The 19,755-nt window shown below is 40.0% G+C and overlaps 1 protein-coding gene across 2 annotated transcripts in view; it reads right to left on the bottom strand.

Annotated features, from left to right (window-relative positions):
• LOC309382981 (sodium channel protein type 2 subunit alpha-like) overlaps positions 1 to 19,755 on the bottom strand; it is a 96,025-nt gene that overhangs the window by 20,072 nt on the left and 56,198 nt on the right. For both annotated transcript variants that reach the window (XM_081934987.1, XM_081934988.1), the window contains 2 exons: positions 16,983 to 17,468; positions 1,746 to 1,866 (listed from right to left, as the gene is read on the bottom strand). In XM_081934987.1, the coding sequence (XP_081791113.1) occupies positions 1,746 to 1,866; positions 16,983 to 17,468 (607 nt within the window). The remainder of the gene's footprint in view (positions 1 to 1,745; positions 1,867 to 16,982; positions 17,469 to 19,755) is intronic.

Here is a 19,755-nt window from a genome sequence, read left to right on the forward strand (position 1 = left end):
GGCCCCATTTGACCATTTTTTTTGCCATAGTTATTAAGCAGAATGACTGAGGTTGTTAAGTTGGCAACACAGTTGTTGAGGGAACCTGGTTTCCCCATCGACTTTGCTTGTCGGAAGGTTGCACACCACCCAGGTACGCCGCCACTGTCATAAATATGAGTCAGTTGCCAAACGTCTGAATTTTGATCACATGACCCTGGGGATGCTGCAACAGTCTTGAGTGTGAAAAATGAGCATAAGTCACTTTTTTCAGTCTAACTTTGAATGGTCACTAAATGAACTGTTGTAAGTCAACGTAGTAACTAGTGCCAACATTCCTGTCCAATGAACCACTGAATTTAAAAGTTTAAAAAAGAGGAGAGTTAAATTACTGATACAGGACACAATGAGAAAAGCATTTGGAGAAGGGAGGATGCTCAAATTAATATTGCACCCTGGGTCTTTGACGTTCTGGAAACAAAGAGAAAACCATCCCATAGCTGCTGCTTCTGATTCCCCAGTGATGTATTTTTGTTAGAGGACAAACTGTGTGTGTTATGCACCCCTTAATGGCCTCAAGTGTGATGATGATTGGCAATCTTTCTATATATATATAAATGGCTGTGTGTGGTTCCAGCATAACACTGGAACGCCTCGAGAAATTTCAACCAAACGTGGTACACAGATGACTTACCCACAGGAAACAAATACTGTGGGGGTAAGACACCCCTAACACCCCTCGGGGTGTGTGTTCTGTTAAGATACAGCCTGTTGTGCCTTAAAATGGCTTCTACTGTACTGCCGTAAAATGGCTTCCACTGCACAGTGCAGTGGAGTTGCCATGGTAACGGCTTCACAGTACTCCACAAGGGTGCTCCCTCTGGTAAGGGGGAAAATCCAACAATAGAAATTACATTTGCTCTCAACATTTCCCCACTATAAATAAATACTCGGGCAACGCCGAGTTATCAACTAGTACTGAAATAAAACTATTCTGTCTATCCAGTCAGTTTCTTACCATAGAAGATGGATGGGGCATCGTTTTTTTCTTTCTCTCAGTTACTATCTTGGATAGGCTTTGGTTTCTGGATTTCAATTTTTCACAAAGTGGTTCCAAAAATGTTTTTGGAAGCAGAAGATGACATTCCAGGGAGAGATTGTATTTGAGAAAATACATCCAGACATTTTTTTTTTAAAAAAATTGATTATGCCCAGATTTTGGGATATATGAGTCACTAATTTATTTTTGTTTTGTTCTTTCAAGAAAGTGTTTATTCTCCTGAAAAGAGGGCTTGGTGGAATGGAGGAGGAAGCAATGTTTGGGGTTAGGGTAAGTACTTCACTTTTCTTTCATACAATTTCTCTCCTACGTTTCTCTTCTAAGCTACTTTCAGATTCATGGAAAATAGTTCTTTTTTTTCCCTGTGGAGGAAGAAACATCTGAATGGATTTAAAGAGATGAGGCATGAAAAGAATTAGGCAAAAGCTGACTTTTTTGATGCTTGGTAGCTGTTTCAAAGCCATTTTAGGATGCTGCATTGCCCTCAACTTCAAGCAAGATATATATAGATTGGCCTTAAGTTGGCCTATCCTTTTTGAGAAAATCAAGCAACGTATTTGTAAGTTATTGACAAAGGTACCAATGCCACATAATGGGTGAGAATTAAATCTGACTGTTAGAGCTTAGAAACCAGCCCAGCTTGTGCAGGGATCTCATTCACAAAATGGCCGTTCTAGGGAAGCCAGGCTCAGAAATACCCTGTTACCTTCTGTGAAACAGGCTTCAGGCTCAAGAGCTTCTTCGGGTTCAATCTCTGCCTGCTCCCCCTCTCCTGGCAGGGCAACATCCACAGTACTGCCTTCAGATGAGCTGGTGGCATTTATCTTCTGGAAATAAAAACCCCAGAGAAAAGTTTGCATTTTTTCCCTTCCCCCTGTAAGTTTATCATCGCTCAAAGACCATACTGATGGAGGTCTCTACTCAATTTTACGGTGATCGTCCAAAGCAGTAAACAATTTAACATGAATATTGCTCCTGCATTTATGTTTACTCACCAGAAATGGTGCTGACAAACATTATCTGGCAATTCATATTTCATAAATAATATCACCATATTGTAAAGAAAAATATGCAACAATATCAATTTATTTCCCTCCTAATGAAACCAGACACTTCATAGCTACCTTCAGGACTGCTGAATACTACAGAAGAAAATGACAGAATGATAGAAAATGGCATGTTGTCCAACTGTTCCTTGCTAATTTCACAGAAAAACAAACAAACAGCAAATTAGCAAATTAAGTTCCTGATATCATAATATATTAATACCCACATATTATCAAATTATAGGCTGATGAGTTATAGTCTGAAAATCTAGCATAAATATAATCCTTAAACCTTGTTGCCAAGATAGATTAATTCAGCTGGATGGGTGGGGACTCTAACAACAGCATGTCTTTGCCTTTCATTTTTAGCACATGGACTTTGTTTGTGCAACTGCAGGTGTGAAGTGCCCTGTGGAACGCATCACTTTTTGAAATATCTAGGCCACAATCTTTTCCAACTTATGGAAATGCTGAATTACCCGGAGTTCTGGAAAAGACTGAAGCAATACTAAGAGAAATTCTGAAGATACAGATTGGAAGAACAAGACAAATTCTGAGCTGGGAGGCAGCAATTAAAAATTGAAATCGACAATTTTATGCCTGGATCTGTATATGTTGAGTCTTATGTGTCAATCAGGACTGTGGATGAGTCCCATTGGCTGAGAAATGGTGAGTGTTCAGGCGAGAAACAGTTCGTGTTCTGATTGGTTGCCGGTTTGACAGGAGCTGTATGAATAGCTGTTAAACCAGAGAGTTCTGTTCTGTCATTCCAGCTGGTTTCTATTAAATGGTTCTTGTTGCATTGATCTTCGCCTCAATCAGTTATTCCTTCTCACAGAATATACAAAACGATGAGAATGGGATTTTAATTTCCTCAGCCACCATGACTAGCGCCATAAGTCTCCGCCTCAAAAAAATGTTGGCTATACCTAGTTTCGCGCCGTTCAGCGCAGAGAAAGAATCCTGGAAACCATTTCTTGAGCTATTTGAGTGCTTCATAATCACTAATGATCTTATTGAGGTGAATACTGACAGTGTCAGGGGAAGATTTCTTCTTCTTCTTTTTCTTCGACATGGCTAATTAGCCTAGCCGGTTATCTCAAGATAGCTCGAAGGAAAAACAGCCGTAAATTATAACCATCTCTCTGCTTCCATTAATTGTCAGGGGAAGATTTCACCCTGAAGAAAATGAGGTCTAGGATCGCGGCTGATTTCCAACAGCATATACTTTAAGATGCGAAGAAAAAGAAAATAAAGATTTTGTGAAGCATATTCTAATTAATAAACAAACTTTAATACAAAAATAATAAATGGAAATAAATCAGAAACTAATTGTTACATTTTGATAAAAGTGTTCCGTCTGCCAGTTTTCCTGGCAGCCAGACAAAAGATCAGAAGCAGCTCTCTCTGGAATGTGTGAATCATGCGCAATACATCACTGTCAGATAAGAACTTTTATGACCTGCGCAATAACTCTTTCTCAGTTTAACTATTCAGTGTCAGTTCAGTCTAGCAAACATTTTAACGTAGTGACAGACAGGAAGGATTCTTTCTTAGTGCCTGAGGGCCGGATATGTTTGGCACAGCCAGGGCACTGTCGGCTCCTACGCCAGTGGGTACAGTGCCGTGGGAGCTGTTGTTGACTAAATTAAAAAATCAATATGCTCCAACCCCTTCGAAGATTGCGAGGAGACATGCCTTTAGACCAGCGGTTCTCAACCTGTGGGTCGCAACCCCTTTGAGGGTCGAACGACCCTTTCACAGGGGTCGCCTAAAACCATCCACCTCTACTGGAGTTGCCCATGCTCAGGAGTGCATCCTGAAACGGCAGGTGCATGAAGAACGCTGGGTGGTGAAGCAGCCTCCTCCCAGCTCCGGGCGCAACTCAGATACCACCCCACCCGGTCTCCACGCCAGGGAAAGGCCGAGGCGCTGAAGGGGGAGATGGTTCTTCTGGGTGGCGGATCAGCCTCGGCTCCAACGGATATCTGAAGCGAGTGCGGTTGGCGGTGCCACTTCAGCCCAGCCGCCTGCACAGGGGTTGAAGGCAGCCGGAGAGCAGGAGACAGGGCCACCCACTTCAGCCAGTGGGACGGGCTCTCGCCCAGGCAGGTGCATGCCGGGATTCAAGCCGCCTTGGGCCTGGATGCTGCCTTTGCTGCCCCCATCGCCGGTCCTGTCCTGTGGGCTAAACTGAGCTCGGAGGCTTTTTGGCCCCCGGGAAGGGCTGGCAGAAGAGGCCGGAGGGGAGGACACAAAACTGGCCCACCCATTCCTTCCATGTAGCTTAAGCCTCCGTTTAAAATCCCATTTAAAGGGCAACTTCTTAATCTGTGTTAAATCGATTGCTCGCACGAATTAACCACTACACACTTCCACGCCTGGTTGTAACGATTCTTTAAAAAGAAAGAAACAAACAAAAAAAGAAAGAAAAGGGAGGGAGGGAGGGAGGGAGGAATGGAAGGGAAGAAAGAAAGGAAGAAAAGGGAAGGAGGGAGGAATGGAAGGAAAGAAAGAAGCAAAGGTAGGGAGGAATGGAAAGAAAGAAAGAAAGAAAGAAAGAAAGAAAGAAAGAAAGAAAGAAAGAAAGAAAGAAAGAAAGGTGGGTGGGTGGAATGGAATGTAAAAAAAATTAACTTAATAAAGTGAAACTCGTGTAAACCACGAACTGCTGCTGAAGGCAGGCAGGAAGGTCATTTTATCCTGGAAAATCCCAACCTGTCTGATCTTCTCCCAAACCAAGATTGGCAGATTAATCACTATGCTTTAATTATGTTCAATTTGTAATAATGAAAATACATCCTGCATATCAGATATTTACATTACGATTCATAACAGTAGCAAAATTACAGTTATGAAATAGCAACGAAAATAATTTTATGGTCACCACAACATGAGAAACTGTATTAAAGGGTCGTGGCACTGGGAAGGTTGAGAACCACTGCTTTAGACATTGTATCCAAAGAGAGGGAGAATTGATAAGCCAATACGTGGCATCACTACATAAAGAAGCGATCAATTGATCTAAATTAGATGACGCACTAGTGGAGCAATTTTTGTGTGGCATTAGGGACTTGCAACTACAACAGAGGCTATTGGCTAAATCTGAGCTCACCCTCCAAATTGCAGTAGATGAGGCAAGGGCCACTGAAATGGCCGAAAGATCTACAGCCTAGATCCAGCATCACATGGCGGCTGCTACCTCAGGGCCCCAATCAGTTGCGGTCAACCAGCAAGAAAGCCCTGAAGGGGAGTTATTTGATGACTACGATGAGATTGTCCGCCTGAAAACCAGAGCGACGGGAACTGAATGGCAGGCCAAATTTCCTTAGAATGGCTGCCTAAGTTGTGGCGGCAACCACAATAGATCAAATTGATGTTTTAAAACAGCCACCTGCTGCCGCTATGGGAAAAAAGGCCATATGGCGAACGTATGCTAGGCTATCCTGCCTGGGCCCGGCCAAGCAAGCGACGCCTATCCAGGAAGGAAGAATGCTGGGCAACCTGGTACCCTAGAGCATCCTGCGCCGTGGTGGATGACGCCCCCCCCCCAAGAAGCGTGGGATGTGCGTCCCGCAGCAGAGCGCTCTCAGAAATCAAAACAATTTTTCCTCACGGTGCAGATTGAAGGATCTCCATGCAAAATGGAGATCTATACCGGTTCCACTAAAACCATTATCTCCTGGTCCACTCTGAAACAGCTGATGCCAGCCATTGCTAAAGATTCTTTATTTCCTTGCAGCTGCCGTCTCCGCGATTATCAAGGCAACTCAATTCCAGTGCTTGGAAAGGTCTCAGTGTTGGTGGAGCGCAATGAGTTCTGAGGTCACCTGCTGCTAATTGTGGTGGCCAATCCACTGGCTAGCCTTTTGGGCATTGACTGGTTTGAGCCCCTGGGCCTGACTATTGCGGGCATCCACATATCGACTGTTTCTGATGACTTTGACGAACTATTCAAAGAATTTGCAGATGTTTATGAGGGGAACACTTGGTAATTATAAGGGCACCCACTATTACGCTAAATTTAGACCCCTGTTGTGCCAATTCGCTTAAAAGCTCGGAGAGTTCCTTTCGCACTTAGGGCAAAAGTGGAGGCAGAATTAAATAAATTGACCAGCCAGGGGATCCTGGAACACGTTGATCATTCACAGTGGTAGACTATAGTCACCCCTGTGAAGGCCGACGAGTCCATCAGGATCTGTGCTGATTACAAGTCAACTTTGAATAAGGCCTTACAATCTAATCCGTACCCTGTTCCAGTAGTGCAACATTTACTGCATTCATTGGGACAGGGATGGATTTTTGCAAAATTGGACATGGCACAGGCTTATCAGCAGTAACGAGTCTACTGCCAATGCCCAAACCATTGTAACCCACAAGGGAGCCTTCAGATGCCGTAGACTCCAGTTTGGAGTCTGTGTGGCTATTCCAATGTTTAATGGAGTGCCTGCTCCAAGGGCTTGACGGGGTGGTCCCGTATTTTGATGACATACTGCTGGCTGCTAAAGATAAAACAGATCTTGTCATCAAATTACGGGCCATTTTGCTTCACTTCAGAGAAGCAGGGTTGCATCTTAAGAAGAGTAAGTGTCAATTGGGGGTACCCTCGGTGGAATTTCTAGGGTTCTTGATTGATGCTAAGGGAATCCACCCCACGCCTGCTAAGGTACTATACTATTTAAGAACCAGGAATAATAGAATTCAATTCCCTCATGTTTTATTTGGCAGTTAATATGTGTTGCTTCAATCCTCCTTTTACTGAATAAAAACTAGTTCTTATTTATATATCCCTATGACTTAATATTTTCCCCCTCACCCCTCCTCTCCCTTTGGCAAATTGGAAAACCTGTGGACTTGAGTTCTCACACACTGTTAGGGAACAGTTAGTACTTTGTTCTTATATTCATCCCAGAACTGGGAGACCGAGGTGTGCAAAGAAAATGGGGCTACATGAATACTTCCAAACTAAAGTCACACCATATTCTTGGGTTTGGGGAGTTTTAGTGAAAGGATTAATACAGACATGTTATATGAAGAAGGTACAATTTTTGCGAGCTAAGGACTATATTTAGTCTTTGGGTGATATGCCATGGAGATACATTCCAAAGAGTAATGCATGGAATCAGGATAAAAATTAAGTTTGATTCAATATATTACTTATATTTTCCAGACATGTATTTAAGAATTGTTGATGTTGCATTAAGATTGTGATTTGGTCACAACTTTCAGATTGCATTCGTGGACCAGATAAAAGCCTTGGAATCTCAGCTTATTCACCTCTGGTTAACCAGATTTTAAAGCAACGTTGCACCTTTTTTTCTAGCAAATCTGTTTTTCTTCTAACTATGTAAGGTGATGCCAAGCATGCTCACAGACTTTCTGGCTAAAGTATTTTAAAGAATCCTTGGTGCTCTTTGGGCTTGGATGTTTGATTGGAGATGTTTCATTGTCCAATTAGGTACCATCATTAAGGTGAATGAGTTTGGGATTTGTTTTCCATTTATATTATACAGTAGCTTGCCCTGCCAGTTTTGGAAGGGTTGTAGTTTGCTCCCTGGAAGTTTCTTGATAAGGACATTGTTTTCTGCTTTATTGTTTGCCTGGTATTAACTCATGTTTATCTTGGTGTCTGCTGCTAAAGAGGATATAGTCTTTATTTCTTTTTGATTGTCTCTTTTGAATGGTGTGTAAATATACTTTATTTCCATGTGTCTATTGACGGCTAAAGTCAACACCCAGATAAGTAGGACTCTTTTTGATGTTTATATTTTATGTTTTGTAGAAATGAATATATTTTACTACCATAATTTCTGGGAAACTTTAGGATTATTATTTTTTAATGTTACGGGAGAATTTGATCCACCAGTATGTGCAGCTACAGCTATGTGGAAGAGGTGCTCAACTTTTTTCCCCCATGCTCTTTCCCCAACTGCATTGTACTCAACATTTTAATAACAATACAGTATTTTTGTATTTTCTGAACAATAAAACAGATCCTGTTCATTTCTTAATACCCTATATTTCTTTAGTAAGCCACTTTTTAAATGCTAATTCCTTTTTGTTAATAAATTTTTCAGCTGATACTGTTGAGAACTTTTTCAAAAGACCATGAAGAAATACCAGTACAGTAGTAGTACGTATGCCCTAGAGCTGGATATGCCTCCAAATAATAAATGTTATTTATATTATTTAGACATACTATACGCCTGATATTTAAAATCTACAAACACCTCAATTCAGTTTTCCAGTTGAGATGTACCAGAAGAGAAGTGCATTTAATCATTTAAGAAAGTTGCAGTGAGACTCATACTTTTGCACTTTACTCTCTTCACCTTCTACTTTTGCAATCAGGATATCTGTTTTTGTTTTTAAACAAACCACCATTTCCACTGACAACCATATTGATTAAAATTTGCTTTTTAAACTGGTGGTTAGTGAAGATGAGTCAAAATCAAAGTACAGCAATAGACTTATACACCGCTTCATAGTGCTTTTACAGCCCTCTCTAAGCGGTTTACAGAGTCAGCATATTGCCCCCAACAATCTGGGTCCTCATTTTATCCACCTCTGAAGGATGGAAGGCTGAGTCAACCCTGAGCCTGGTGAGATTAGAACTGCTGAACTGCCTGCAGTACTGCACTCTAACCACTGCACCACCTTGGCTCTCTAATCTCTAAGTATGTTTTCTAATTATACCTGATTCCGAAACCCGAGACAAAATAAATCATGTTTCCCTAAATCAGTGTTGTAGAATGTAGTCAGGAGTCAAAGGAGAGAGCAGCTCTTTCCCAGAGGGCACAAAGACCAGAGAACTTGGAATGTCCAATAGGCAAGAAGAGAGCAAAGTTGGATTCTCCCTAGTAATTCAGAGAGTAGATCCATAGTTATTGCAGATAATTGCGTTAGTCTGGCAATATTCTGTTTATAGGCAAACAACAATAAAGGAACAACTCAGAAATAACTCCGTGCATTGTTTTTGGTTCTTTGGGCCTAAGAACTAGGATGGCACAAGGAATTGATCTTGGCTCAAAGTATGGGCTTTTGCTAGTTACCTTTTAAAGTTTAGGAAATCAAGAAAGATAGCTGAAGGGGGTCTTGAGTTGCAGCAACCTATTTATGACATGGGGAGCAATAATTCATAATACATGTGAACTGGACTTTTTCATTTTCTCCAGTGGGAAATAATATCAGCAATATCAGACCTATTGTAATATACCTCATTATTCTCATCTACAATGCAATTTGTAGTATGTCAGAAGTTAAGATCCTGAAAATAGAACAATAACTTTATAAAGCAAAAAGGGAAAACTCTTAACTCACAGGAAATACCTGAATCCAAAGGCCCACATACATAGAGTAATCAAGAAATTAAGGGAGGGAGGGAAGGAAGGAAAGAAGAAAAGAAGGAAAGAAGGGTTCAGGATAAGGTTGTCTCTTATTATAAGATACTCAAATCCTTCTGCATAAAATATTAAAAGTTTAAGAAACGTTATTTCTCTATGACAGACAACTCTGCATATATAAGGAAGAAACATCTTAATTATCTTCAAGAGTACACTGGAAGGCATTTGTTTAATAGGCAGCATTCCCAAGACCTGGATCAGCAAAACAACATGCTGGATTAGAGCAGAAGCCTGTGCAATATTAGTGAAACTGTGCCAAGACAGAGAGAAATCCAACTTCACTTTAAAAAAAAAAGATGCTTTACGAACGTTACATAACAGGTGCAGTCAAAATTGGCATAGATAGCAATGGGACATCCATTTTAAAGATCTCTCTTGGATTTTAGAGAAACTCTTTTTTTTGCCCATATCTGTTTGCCCAGGTAAGGCCAATTCACACAAGCTTTGCCCCACAGCATGTTAAGAGAGCCCATTTCTATTATTAAAGCATTCACTTCGGACCCAGTCTTGCTCTCATTTTATTTTTGCTTTATGTTATCTCAATGGGAGCAGGAGCAGGTTATTTTACAAATGTTAAAGCTTTACAAACCACTTTATGAGTCAAATGACATTCAAATAAACAAAGGGATTCAGCCATTATAAATTATTAGAAATAAGTCATCTTGTACTGTTTGAGTATTCTAAATTGCTTCATGACTTGACAAATCTGCAGGAAACAGTTCTTCGCATTTCAGCCCCGTCCCTTGACTATTTTTAAGTTTTTGAATTGTTTTCTGAGCAAGGCAAAAAGTTTCTCACTTTTTATTAAATATCGCTCCTTATCTCTGAAGCAAGTCAAGCACTTAATTAGTAGCCTGCATATAACATGTATATAACTGCATACTCCAAGTCTAAAAAAAAAGGCAACCCTAGCCACTGTTGAAAATCCATAAGGCTGAGACTAGCACTTTCTGCGAAAATAACAGTTAATAACTTGTTTGCTTGTTCAAATCTAGACATTACAAAAGCAATTTTCTTGCTCTATTCTAGAGTATATAACCATTATCTGTTTTGTCTCTCTTAATGGTACCCAGAGGGAAACTTTCAAATGAAGGACCAGTTGCAAACTGGGGAATATAGCCAGAGGATGAAAAAGCACCACGGACAATCTTGTAGGAGATGAAATTAGTCTGGCTCAAAATGTAAAGAGCAGTTTTTCATATTCAGGGGGAATATGCTAGTATGAGCTGGTTATTACTGAATCACGTAAATATGTTTTAAAGCTTCTGCATCACATAGAATTAAATTCTGAATAATTTAAGTTCTCCTTTTAGACCATTAATCTATTTATCAATAGTTGTGAATGTTGGTACTTATGCAGTAGCTCGTAACTACTGCATTCTTAAAATAACTTTTATTCCTTTAATGTTAAAAGCATGACATTCAGAAAAACAAGTAGGATAGAAACATCTGTTTCCCTAGCAATGGCCACTGCCAAACTGAACTGAACAATTTACTGTAATCTTTTTTTAGCAATAAAAAATATCTTACGCGAAACAGTAAATGTCACTCAGGCGCTACCTGTATTGCTTCTTTAACAAAAGAAAAGAAATATAATTGGAATTTTTAAATTATAAAATACATTTTGTATGTATTTAAATTACTGCTTACTACTTATTGCACTCTACCAACATTGAAATGCATATCAGTGCTAGGCTTAATTCATGAATTCCCATCTTTGTTCTAAGCAGCAGTTTCATAAAACAGTGAAACATTCTTTTTTTAATTTTCTGTGCAGAATGTGCCCCAGTTGATATCACACATGAAAATCCAAAATACTCAGACAAATACTGGGGGGAAAAGATATTAGAAGTAGGAAGGCTTGCGGCATGAAAATACCTTAAGATTAGAAAAGCGAGTAAGCAAACAGAATACAATTAAACTAGTAATTTGAAATTGTTTCTCCAAAGTCCACCTGTGTTAATTGTATAAATAATTACACAACACATTTATAAGGGCTGAATCAAAAAGGGGTTGTTTTCATTGCTTTAAAAACGATGCATGCTCTGTTTCCCCCCCCCCCCTTGACCTTTGAAAGAGTTAACATTCTCATCAATTTAATCTACTTTTCAACACCTCTAAGTCATGCAGTAGCTGTTCAAAAGAGTTGATAATAAAACGTAATCTAGAGAAATCGTTAGCGGGATCGAAATGTATGTAAAGGTTGCCAATCTTGCCTGACCATGCTGTGATGGGTGAGTCATGAGACTCAGCGGAGAGTAGCTGTATGTCTGAACTATCTTGCGATGAATAGGGAAGGAAACACAGCTCAATATAGCATGCAGGCCAGTCAATATCCAGAAATTGATTATGTATAGCTTGCTTAGATAACCTGTTAGGAGGAGTGATAGGTTGAATCTACCTGGTTAAAAAGCAACAGAGCTGCATTCTTGATTGCTCCAGCTTGATTTTACCCCTGTGAGAAGTAAGAAGGGCAGGCAATGAAGTTCATGACACAGTACCTCACAATTTTTGCTCTGGCTTTGAAGCGTCTTCAGAAAAGTTAAACAAAAAAAAAGGAGGAGGAGAACCTAAAGATGTAATCATAAAGCTAAGGAAAAGAGAGATTGAATGCCCGTGGCCCTAATGACATTTTAAATCAGCTTTCTCCAAACTGGTGGCTTACAGACATTTTAGTTTATGAGTTCCATCATCTCCAAAAGGCTTGTCGGGTTTTGCTGTAGCCCAACTGTTCTGTGGCCCAACTGGGTTGGTGAAGGCATCAATATTATTGGAATAAAATAAAGCATGAGGAACCAGTGTTACTTTATCACTGGGGTTATGCCACATAACTGCTTTTATTCGTTTGTTTGTTTGTCTGCTAATGGTGCTCCCAATTCATTAGTAATCCTTGAGCAATGAGGAAAGTTTCCTCAATTTATGCTCCCTCCCTCCTCCTTTCTAAAGTAGAACCGTGGTCTTTGACTTGACCTCTTGTACACTGAAGAAAAAGAATTTGGCTCACCAACAGAACCAGGAGCTGCTGGGGATCATTCATTGGGAGGGACCCATTGTGGCCACAGTCAACAAACCAGACTGACTTCTCCTGCTTGAATCTGGAGGACTTTTTGCTCCTTCTATGTTCTACCATTCTGGTATGGTATCAACAATGGTGGTGCCAGGAAAAGGCTGTGTGACATGGAAATTACTGCAATCTAATCTAAATAATTCTTCAAAGTAGAATCTAAACAGCAAGTGATTATTCGGAACAAAACTGAACTATATCTGTCTCTAGAATTGAATTATTCCATTACCACAAAAAACACACACATTTTCAGAAATGTCTTTTCTTCCCTTCCTTCACATCTCTCTTACCAGTGGATAGTCTAATGGGCTACCACCGAAATTAATTTAAACTTTATAAGAAATTGATCAAAAATTATGTTCATTCCCTCACTTCGGTTTCTATAAGGAAGCTTTGCCTAATCTTTGTTTTACTACTCTTCATAATTAGCAGAACCATCAAATTAATAGATGCACCAAAGAAAAATATAAGAAAAATGTATTTTCTTTGAGGAAGAAGTATAGGACCTTTTAGAAGGGAAATATGTAAAAGCCCTTAAAATTCTGTCATTCCCAGTTTGGAACTTTAACAGAAATGTAAGAAAATGGCTACCTTCAAGATGAAAGCATTTCTTTAACTATAAGCAAATAAAAAGAGGATTGAACATTTTTCTCTTTCCTTGGAAATCTATAAATTATTTCTTTCTTCCAATTCAGTGAGGCAGCTGGCCTTGCACAGTGTTAAGTTATTTACTGTATGTGCTAAATAAGGCTACAATTCTAGTATATTTATCTAGAAGTAAGATTGAACAAATATTGTATTATAGGTTGTCCTCAACTTACGAACACAATTGAGTCCAAAATTTCTGTTGTTAAGTGAGACATTTGCTAAGTGAGTTTTTCCCCATTTTATCGCCTTTCTTGCCATGATTGTTAAGTGAATCGCTGCGGTAGATAAGTTAGTAACCCGGTTGTTAAGCGAGTCTTGCTTCCCTGTTGACTTTGCTTGTCAGAAGATTGCAAAAGGGTATCGATCATGTGACCTTGGAACACAGCAACTGTCATAAATATGAACTACCATGTTTCCCCGAAATTACTACATGTCCTAATAATAAGACCATGCCATATTTTTCCTGTGTGCAAAAATATACGCCCTCCTCCAATAATAAGCCCCCTGGACAACCTTCCCTCCAGCCAAGTAGAGTGCCACTCACCAACCTAGCGATATCCCGAAGTCGCAAAGCCGCAGGAGCCGGGGGAAGGGGGGCAAAGGCGCTCACATTGCTTGACGCCTTTGGGATGCCACTAGGTTGGTGGGTGGCGCTGTGCCCAGCTGGAGCGAGGGGTTGCCGGGCAGCTGCTCTTATGAGCAGCCACCTGGCAATGCCCCTTTCCAGCCGGGCAGTGCGCCACTCACTGACCCAGTAATATCCCAAAGGCCCGGCTGGAAAGAGAGATTGTGCGAGCACTTGTTCTGTCTCCAGCTCGCATGCCTCCCTGCCTCACCATGGCCAACTCTCCCTGCAGGGCTCGGCCATGGTGCCGGCACCGCCGCTGCCGCCCTGCTGCCGCTGCCCTGCTCCAAACATAACCAGCTTCCAAACTCCGGAGATCCGCTGCTGAGTCTTCCGGCAGCGGCTGCTCTGGGACTACGCTCTATGGTTGTGGGCTGGCTGTTGGAAGGCTGTTGGTAGTCCCAGAGCAGCCGCTGCCGGAAGACTCGGCAGCGGATCTCCGGAGTTTGGAAGCTGGTTATGCTTGAAGTATGGTGGTGGCAGCGGGGCCGTGGCGGAGGCGCCCTGGCCCAGCGCTGCAGGGAGAGTTGGGCATGGTGAGGCAGGGAAGCACGCGAGCTGAAGGCAAAACAAGTGCTCGCGCAACCTCTCTTTCCAGCCGGGCAGAGTGCCACGCGGCTTAGCGCCTTTGGGATATTACTGGGTTGGTGAGTGGCGCTCTGTCCGGCTGCAAAGGGGGTTTGCCGGGTGGCTGTTCGTGAGCGTGGTTGCTTTATGGCTGTTGTGTTGCGCTGCTGCGACAGCACAACACAGCCATTCGCCCATGAGGATGTGCCCGGCTCTTTGGGAGTCCACTCACAAGAGAGCAGCTGCCCGGCAACCCCAAAACAATAAGCCCTCCCCGCATAATAAAGCCCAAGCCATATTTTGTAGGTAAAAAGAAAATAAGACCCTGTCGTATTTTCAGGAAAACACGGTAGTTGCCAAATGTCCGAATTTTGGTCACATGATCATGGGGATATTGGAAAGGTCGTAACAGTGAAAAACGGTCACAAGTCACTTTTTTCAGTACCTTTGCAATTTTGAACGGTCACAATGAACTAAATCACAGTGAACTAAAACTAGTCTTGTAAATCGAAGACTACCTGTACTAACTTCTAAGAAAACATCCTTGGAATTTGGCTTATTACCTCTCATGTTCCAAGAAATAAATTATTAATAACCAAATGTTTATACTTTATTGTCGTTTTATTTCTACTGTGTACTCCTTATTTCTTGTGTATTCATCATACTCATGACACTGACAGCATTGTTCTGCAGAGATATTCATTCAATTCTGCCCTGTTCTTCTGGCTTCTACTTTACTCTTAAAATAGTTCATATGATTTAGGAAAAATCACAATAATTCTTACTGGTTGGAAAAATGTAGAAAATTACCCTCCACCACCATCACCGCAAAATTCCAGAAATATTCAAATACAGGTCTGATCCAAACATACTGTATTTACTGTTCTTTCTGCATTGCATTGGCTGGAAAGTGAAACCTGAAATTTTGAGGTATTTAGATCTGAAGCATTTCTTCCAAACTATTTTTGAAACATGCATGGTAGATCATATGGAACCTTTTTCAGTAAATAATGAAAGTAAGTCAACAGTTTCCTCAAATTCCAAATAGCTAACATGTATGTGCTTGTTTTTTTTCCTCAACCATTTTTGCAGGAGGGTAAAATATTCCATACACAAGAAAATGGACAGTAAATTGAACAAATGGTAAAAAATCTGAATTCTTGATATCTTGAATCTTCGTTTTAACTAAAACTAAAAATACTAAGAATGAATGAAAATGACTAAAGTGCTTTTACTCCCCCCCCCCCCCCCCAAATACAGACCTTCTTTTCTAGCATGCCTGAGAGTTCTCCAGAATAACATCCTAGGAAAGAACATTATACTTACTACAACGTAATCCCTACTTAAGGAGACAAGCAGAAGGGTATTGGAAAGCCTAAGATGATGGGGAATGCAGTCTTTAAAATGGATATACAAATCCTGGATCATCGAAGAAAGGAAAGATCAGCTCTGGCTTCATTGCTAAACACCTAAAAATCATAGCAGCCAACTGGAATTTACTATAGAGAGATGGCCTATGAATGAAAGATAAAACGAAGACTAGTTCAAAAAGAATCTAGTAGTTAATCTCTTAGGCCACAATTGTAGCTCATCTCTACTGCTAAATAAAACAAGGGAGAGCTTGTTGTGTTTCTATTGTAAAAAATGCAATAGGCTATGGGGGGGGGTGTCAATAGTTCTCCTTCCAGAACTGTGCTCAGAGTAGCCAGCAATCTATCATGGTTGCTTTGATCTAAGTTACAGTTGTGGATTAATGGGCCTCGATACACTCCACTGACTCTATAATCTCTTCTTATTCGTCTAATGGTTTGTTTTGACTCCTTAAGGCTGCCTAGATAAGTCCATGCAGCTTTCATGCTAACCTTTTCAGAAATGGTTTGTCATTGCTGTCTTCCTAGGTCTGAAAGAGAACCACGGGCTCAGTCGCTCAAAAGGTTGTACTCAAGAAGAGACTAGAATGCACTAGTTCCTGGCCTATAAACACTACACCAATCTGGTTCCATATTACACAGAACAAACCAAACACCAGCATTATAAATTACCGTATTTTTCAGAGTATAAGACATACTCCCCACCCAAAAGTGGGTGAACATTTCTATAATTTCTTATAGACCGAATATGGGTCTGTTTCTGGCCTCCTGAACCCTCTGCATTTTGCATTTTCGCCCTCCCCAGCCCCTACAAGCACTCTGCAGGCCAAAAAGTGGGCATGTTTTGGGCAAAAACAGGATGCCCAGAGGGTTTGGGAGGCCAAAAACGGGCCTGTTTTTGACCTGCAAAGTGCTTTTGAGAGCCGGGGAGGGCAAAAATGGGACACACGGAGGCCAGAAACTGTTTTTTTTTTCTTGTTTTCCTCCTCTAAATCTAGCTGCATTTTATAGTCCAAAAAATACGGCAAATACCAATTTATAACAAAATGAATTCATCATTATTTTTTAAAAAATGATTACTTTTTTATTTAAAAAGACAACTTAACCTTTTAAACTATGTCATAAATAAGAATAATTCAACATAACACATTTAAAACATTTTGGTGTCACTATTTTTCTGCTGAATAGTATATGTATATTATAAATATAAGAAGGCCTACCTCTTTGCTTCCTTCCAGCTCAGATTCACTGCTAAATTCTTCCGTGTTTATATTTTCAAAATCTGACTCTCCCACTGCAATTGGTACAGTTACAGTAAGGCCTGGATTATTTATAAATGACATGTAATCATTTTCATCAATAATATATTTTTCCACACTGCTGCCTGTTCCTAAACCACTGGTCGTTCCATTTCCATCTCTTAGATAATTAACATCCTTAGTTATTTCAACCATGGTGTGGTTGGAAATGTAGACATCTTTCTTGTGATTGAGTTCTTCAAGGACTTTGATATCATCTATAGCTTTCTGCTTTCTAACTGTGCCTTTTTGGACAATTTCTCCCAATTTTTTCTTAATGTAATCTATTCCCTTCTGAATCCTTGCAACAGCAATCTGGAGATTGTTCGTCTCATTATCATCATCAGTAGCAGCAAGGTTGTCTGAACTGAAGGAGCTCAGGAGCAAGGCTAGAAACAGGTTTAATACCTAAAAGACAAAGAAGGAAAGCATCAGATGCAGATGAGGTTTTTTAAAATATAAAAGTAAGATTTACAGCAAGTAAAAATGACAACCATGGAAAAGGAACCTTGCTTATGAAAGAGGTTCAAATATTCTTTCCTAGTCTTCTATACTGTATTCATCAGCCAGAATGAATAATGGTCTGAGAGGTGTTAGTCCATCAGTACAATATATCAGGAAAAACAGAGGTGAGGTACAGAATACTATGAGCTACTTCAGTTCCAGACCTCCATTATTTGCTGTGTTTAAATGTATTCATCAGCAACATCCCAAAGGGTCAGTCTCACCTTCATGGTTAGCAGAAATCAGAAATGGAGTGAACTGTGACATTTATCTTAATTCTTAGAAACACTCCAAAACCTCATCAAATACCACTCACTCATCACGAAATCTCCAGAACTGCAAAGCCTACAAACTTGAAATTCAGGACATATGTTCCTCTTGGCTTTTAGGTGCTCGCTAAGAAAGGATTTTTCAAAATGACCATCAGATCATCAGTATTTCTTATACAGTATTATATTAAAACGCATCAAAGCTAAGGAGTTAGATATTCTACTCCTCCTCCCCACCTGAAAGGAACTCTGTTCCAACTGCCAGTTGCCTTATATGGGCGTGGCCAGCACATGTCTCATACGGCTTGCGGGCTGGGAATTTAGACATTCTACTCCCCCTCCCCACATGAAAAGAAATCTGTTCCAACTGCCAGTTGCCTTATATTAACATACTCTGATACTAAGGAGTTACACATTCTACATTAATTTTCAAGCTTTAAGTGTCAATTTATCAAACCCAATCACATAGTTTTGTAGCGAAGCACGGGTATCCAGCTAGTAAAATAAAAAAAAATGAAACATACACACCAATTTTCGGTGTGTTAAAAAATAGAATACCCAAAGCAAAAGTTCTGGTCTCCTTGCTTTGTGCTATAATATTTTAAATAAAAACATTACATTCATATGCTACCCAATTCCCAGTGAGTTTGGGTGGTTTATAATTAGAACAGAGTTTTGTTGTGTTAGTTTTAAGCTGGGAAACATTAAAAATATGACACCTCTTAATCAGTACATTCCATTCTGAGGACTTCACTATATATACCCCAGTCTGCAGAACAGTAATTAGAATCAATACACTCCACATATTTATTGATGTTCCTATTCTGCATTGATTTGTGTATTCTTTTTTTAATACTATTAACACAGTACTATACATAAAATATCTAGTTGGTCCTTATGCAACAAAGTTTGATCTAATCAAACAAAGCAGTTTCATTCTTATCTATGTTTTATTTTCCCAATTTCTCTAAATAGGTAAAATCTTATATAGGCCAGTCATGTTTTTTTAAACAAAGTTTTAAAGCATCCAGAAAAAGGAACTGCTGTCATATAGTCAAGAGCTCCCTTTTGATCTTTTAACTGTTTCTGGCTTTTAATGAGACAAGTTGTTTTCATACTGTGTGATGGCTTGCTTCTTTTGCTATCGGAATGATTTTTAGGAGATCATTCAAACAAAGCTCCTGTGGTCAGTCAGCCAGCATATTTGAAAGCTAAATCAAGCAAATGTGAAAAAAGCGTTAGCTACAGGTCATCCTCGACTTACAACAGTTCATTTAGTGACAGTTCAAAGTTACGACCGTTGCAACATCTCCGTTTTGATCACATGATCAAAATTCAAATGCTTGGCAACTGACTCATATTTATGACAGTTGCAGTATCCTGATATTATGTGGTCACCTTTTGCAAACTTCTGACAAGCAAAGTCAATGGGGATGTTCGATTCACTTAACAACCTTGTTAATAAATTAACAAATGCAGTTAAGAACCGTGGCAAGAAAGGTCATAAAATGGGGCAAATGTCACTTAACAAATGTCTCAATTAGCAACAGAAATGTTGGGCTCAATTGTGGTTGTAAGTCGAGGACTACCTGTACTTATATGAAGGCCTCACAAAGTTAAATATGCACGTAAAGTCAACTGATTAAATGGAGGATGAAAGCATGTCTATGTTCCTGCCTTATGTTCACCTTTAATTTTAAAATAGTTAACAAATTAATAGACTCTTCACCTAGGCTACTGCTTAAGAATCTTTCATAAGTAATGAATATTGCACTACATTGTAGATAATAGCAGAAATAAACCCAATAAATGCTGTAATCTATAAATATATTGCAGATTTCAGTTGATGCATGCCCTTCCTTCCTTACTTCGTTTAACTCTTCCTGGTTCATGTGTGTGGGTTGACACAATTTCAAGTTTAT

Source organism: Natrix helvetica (assembly GCF_964273705.1).
Source record: "Natrix helvetica genome assembly, chromosome: 1".
NCBI classification, from domain to species: Eukaryota; Metazoa; Chordata; class Lepidosauria; order Squamata; family Natricidae; genus Natrix; species Natrix helvetica.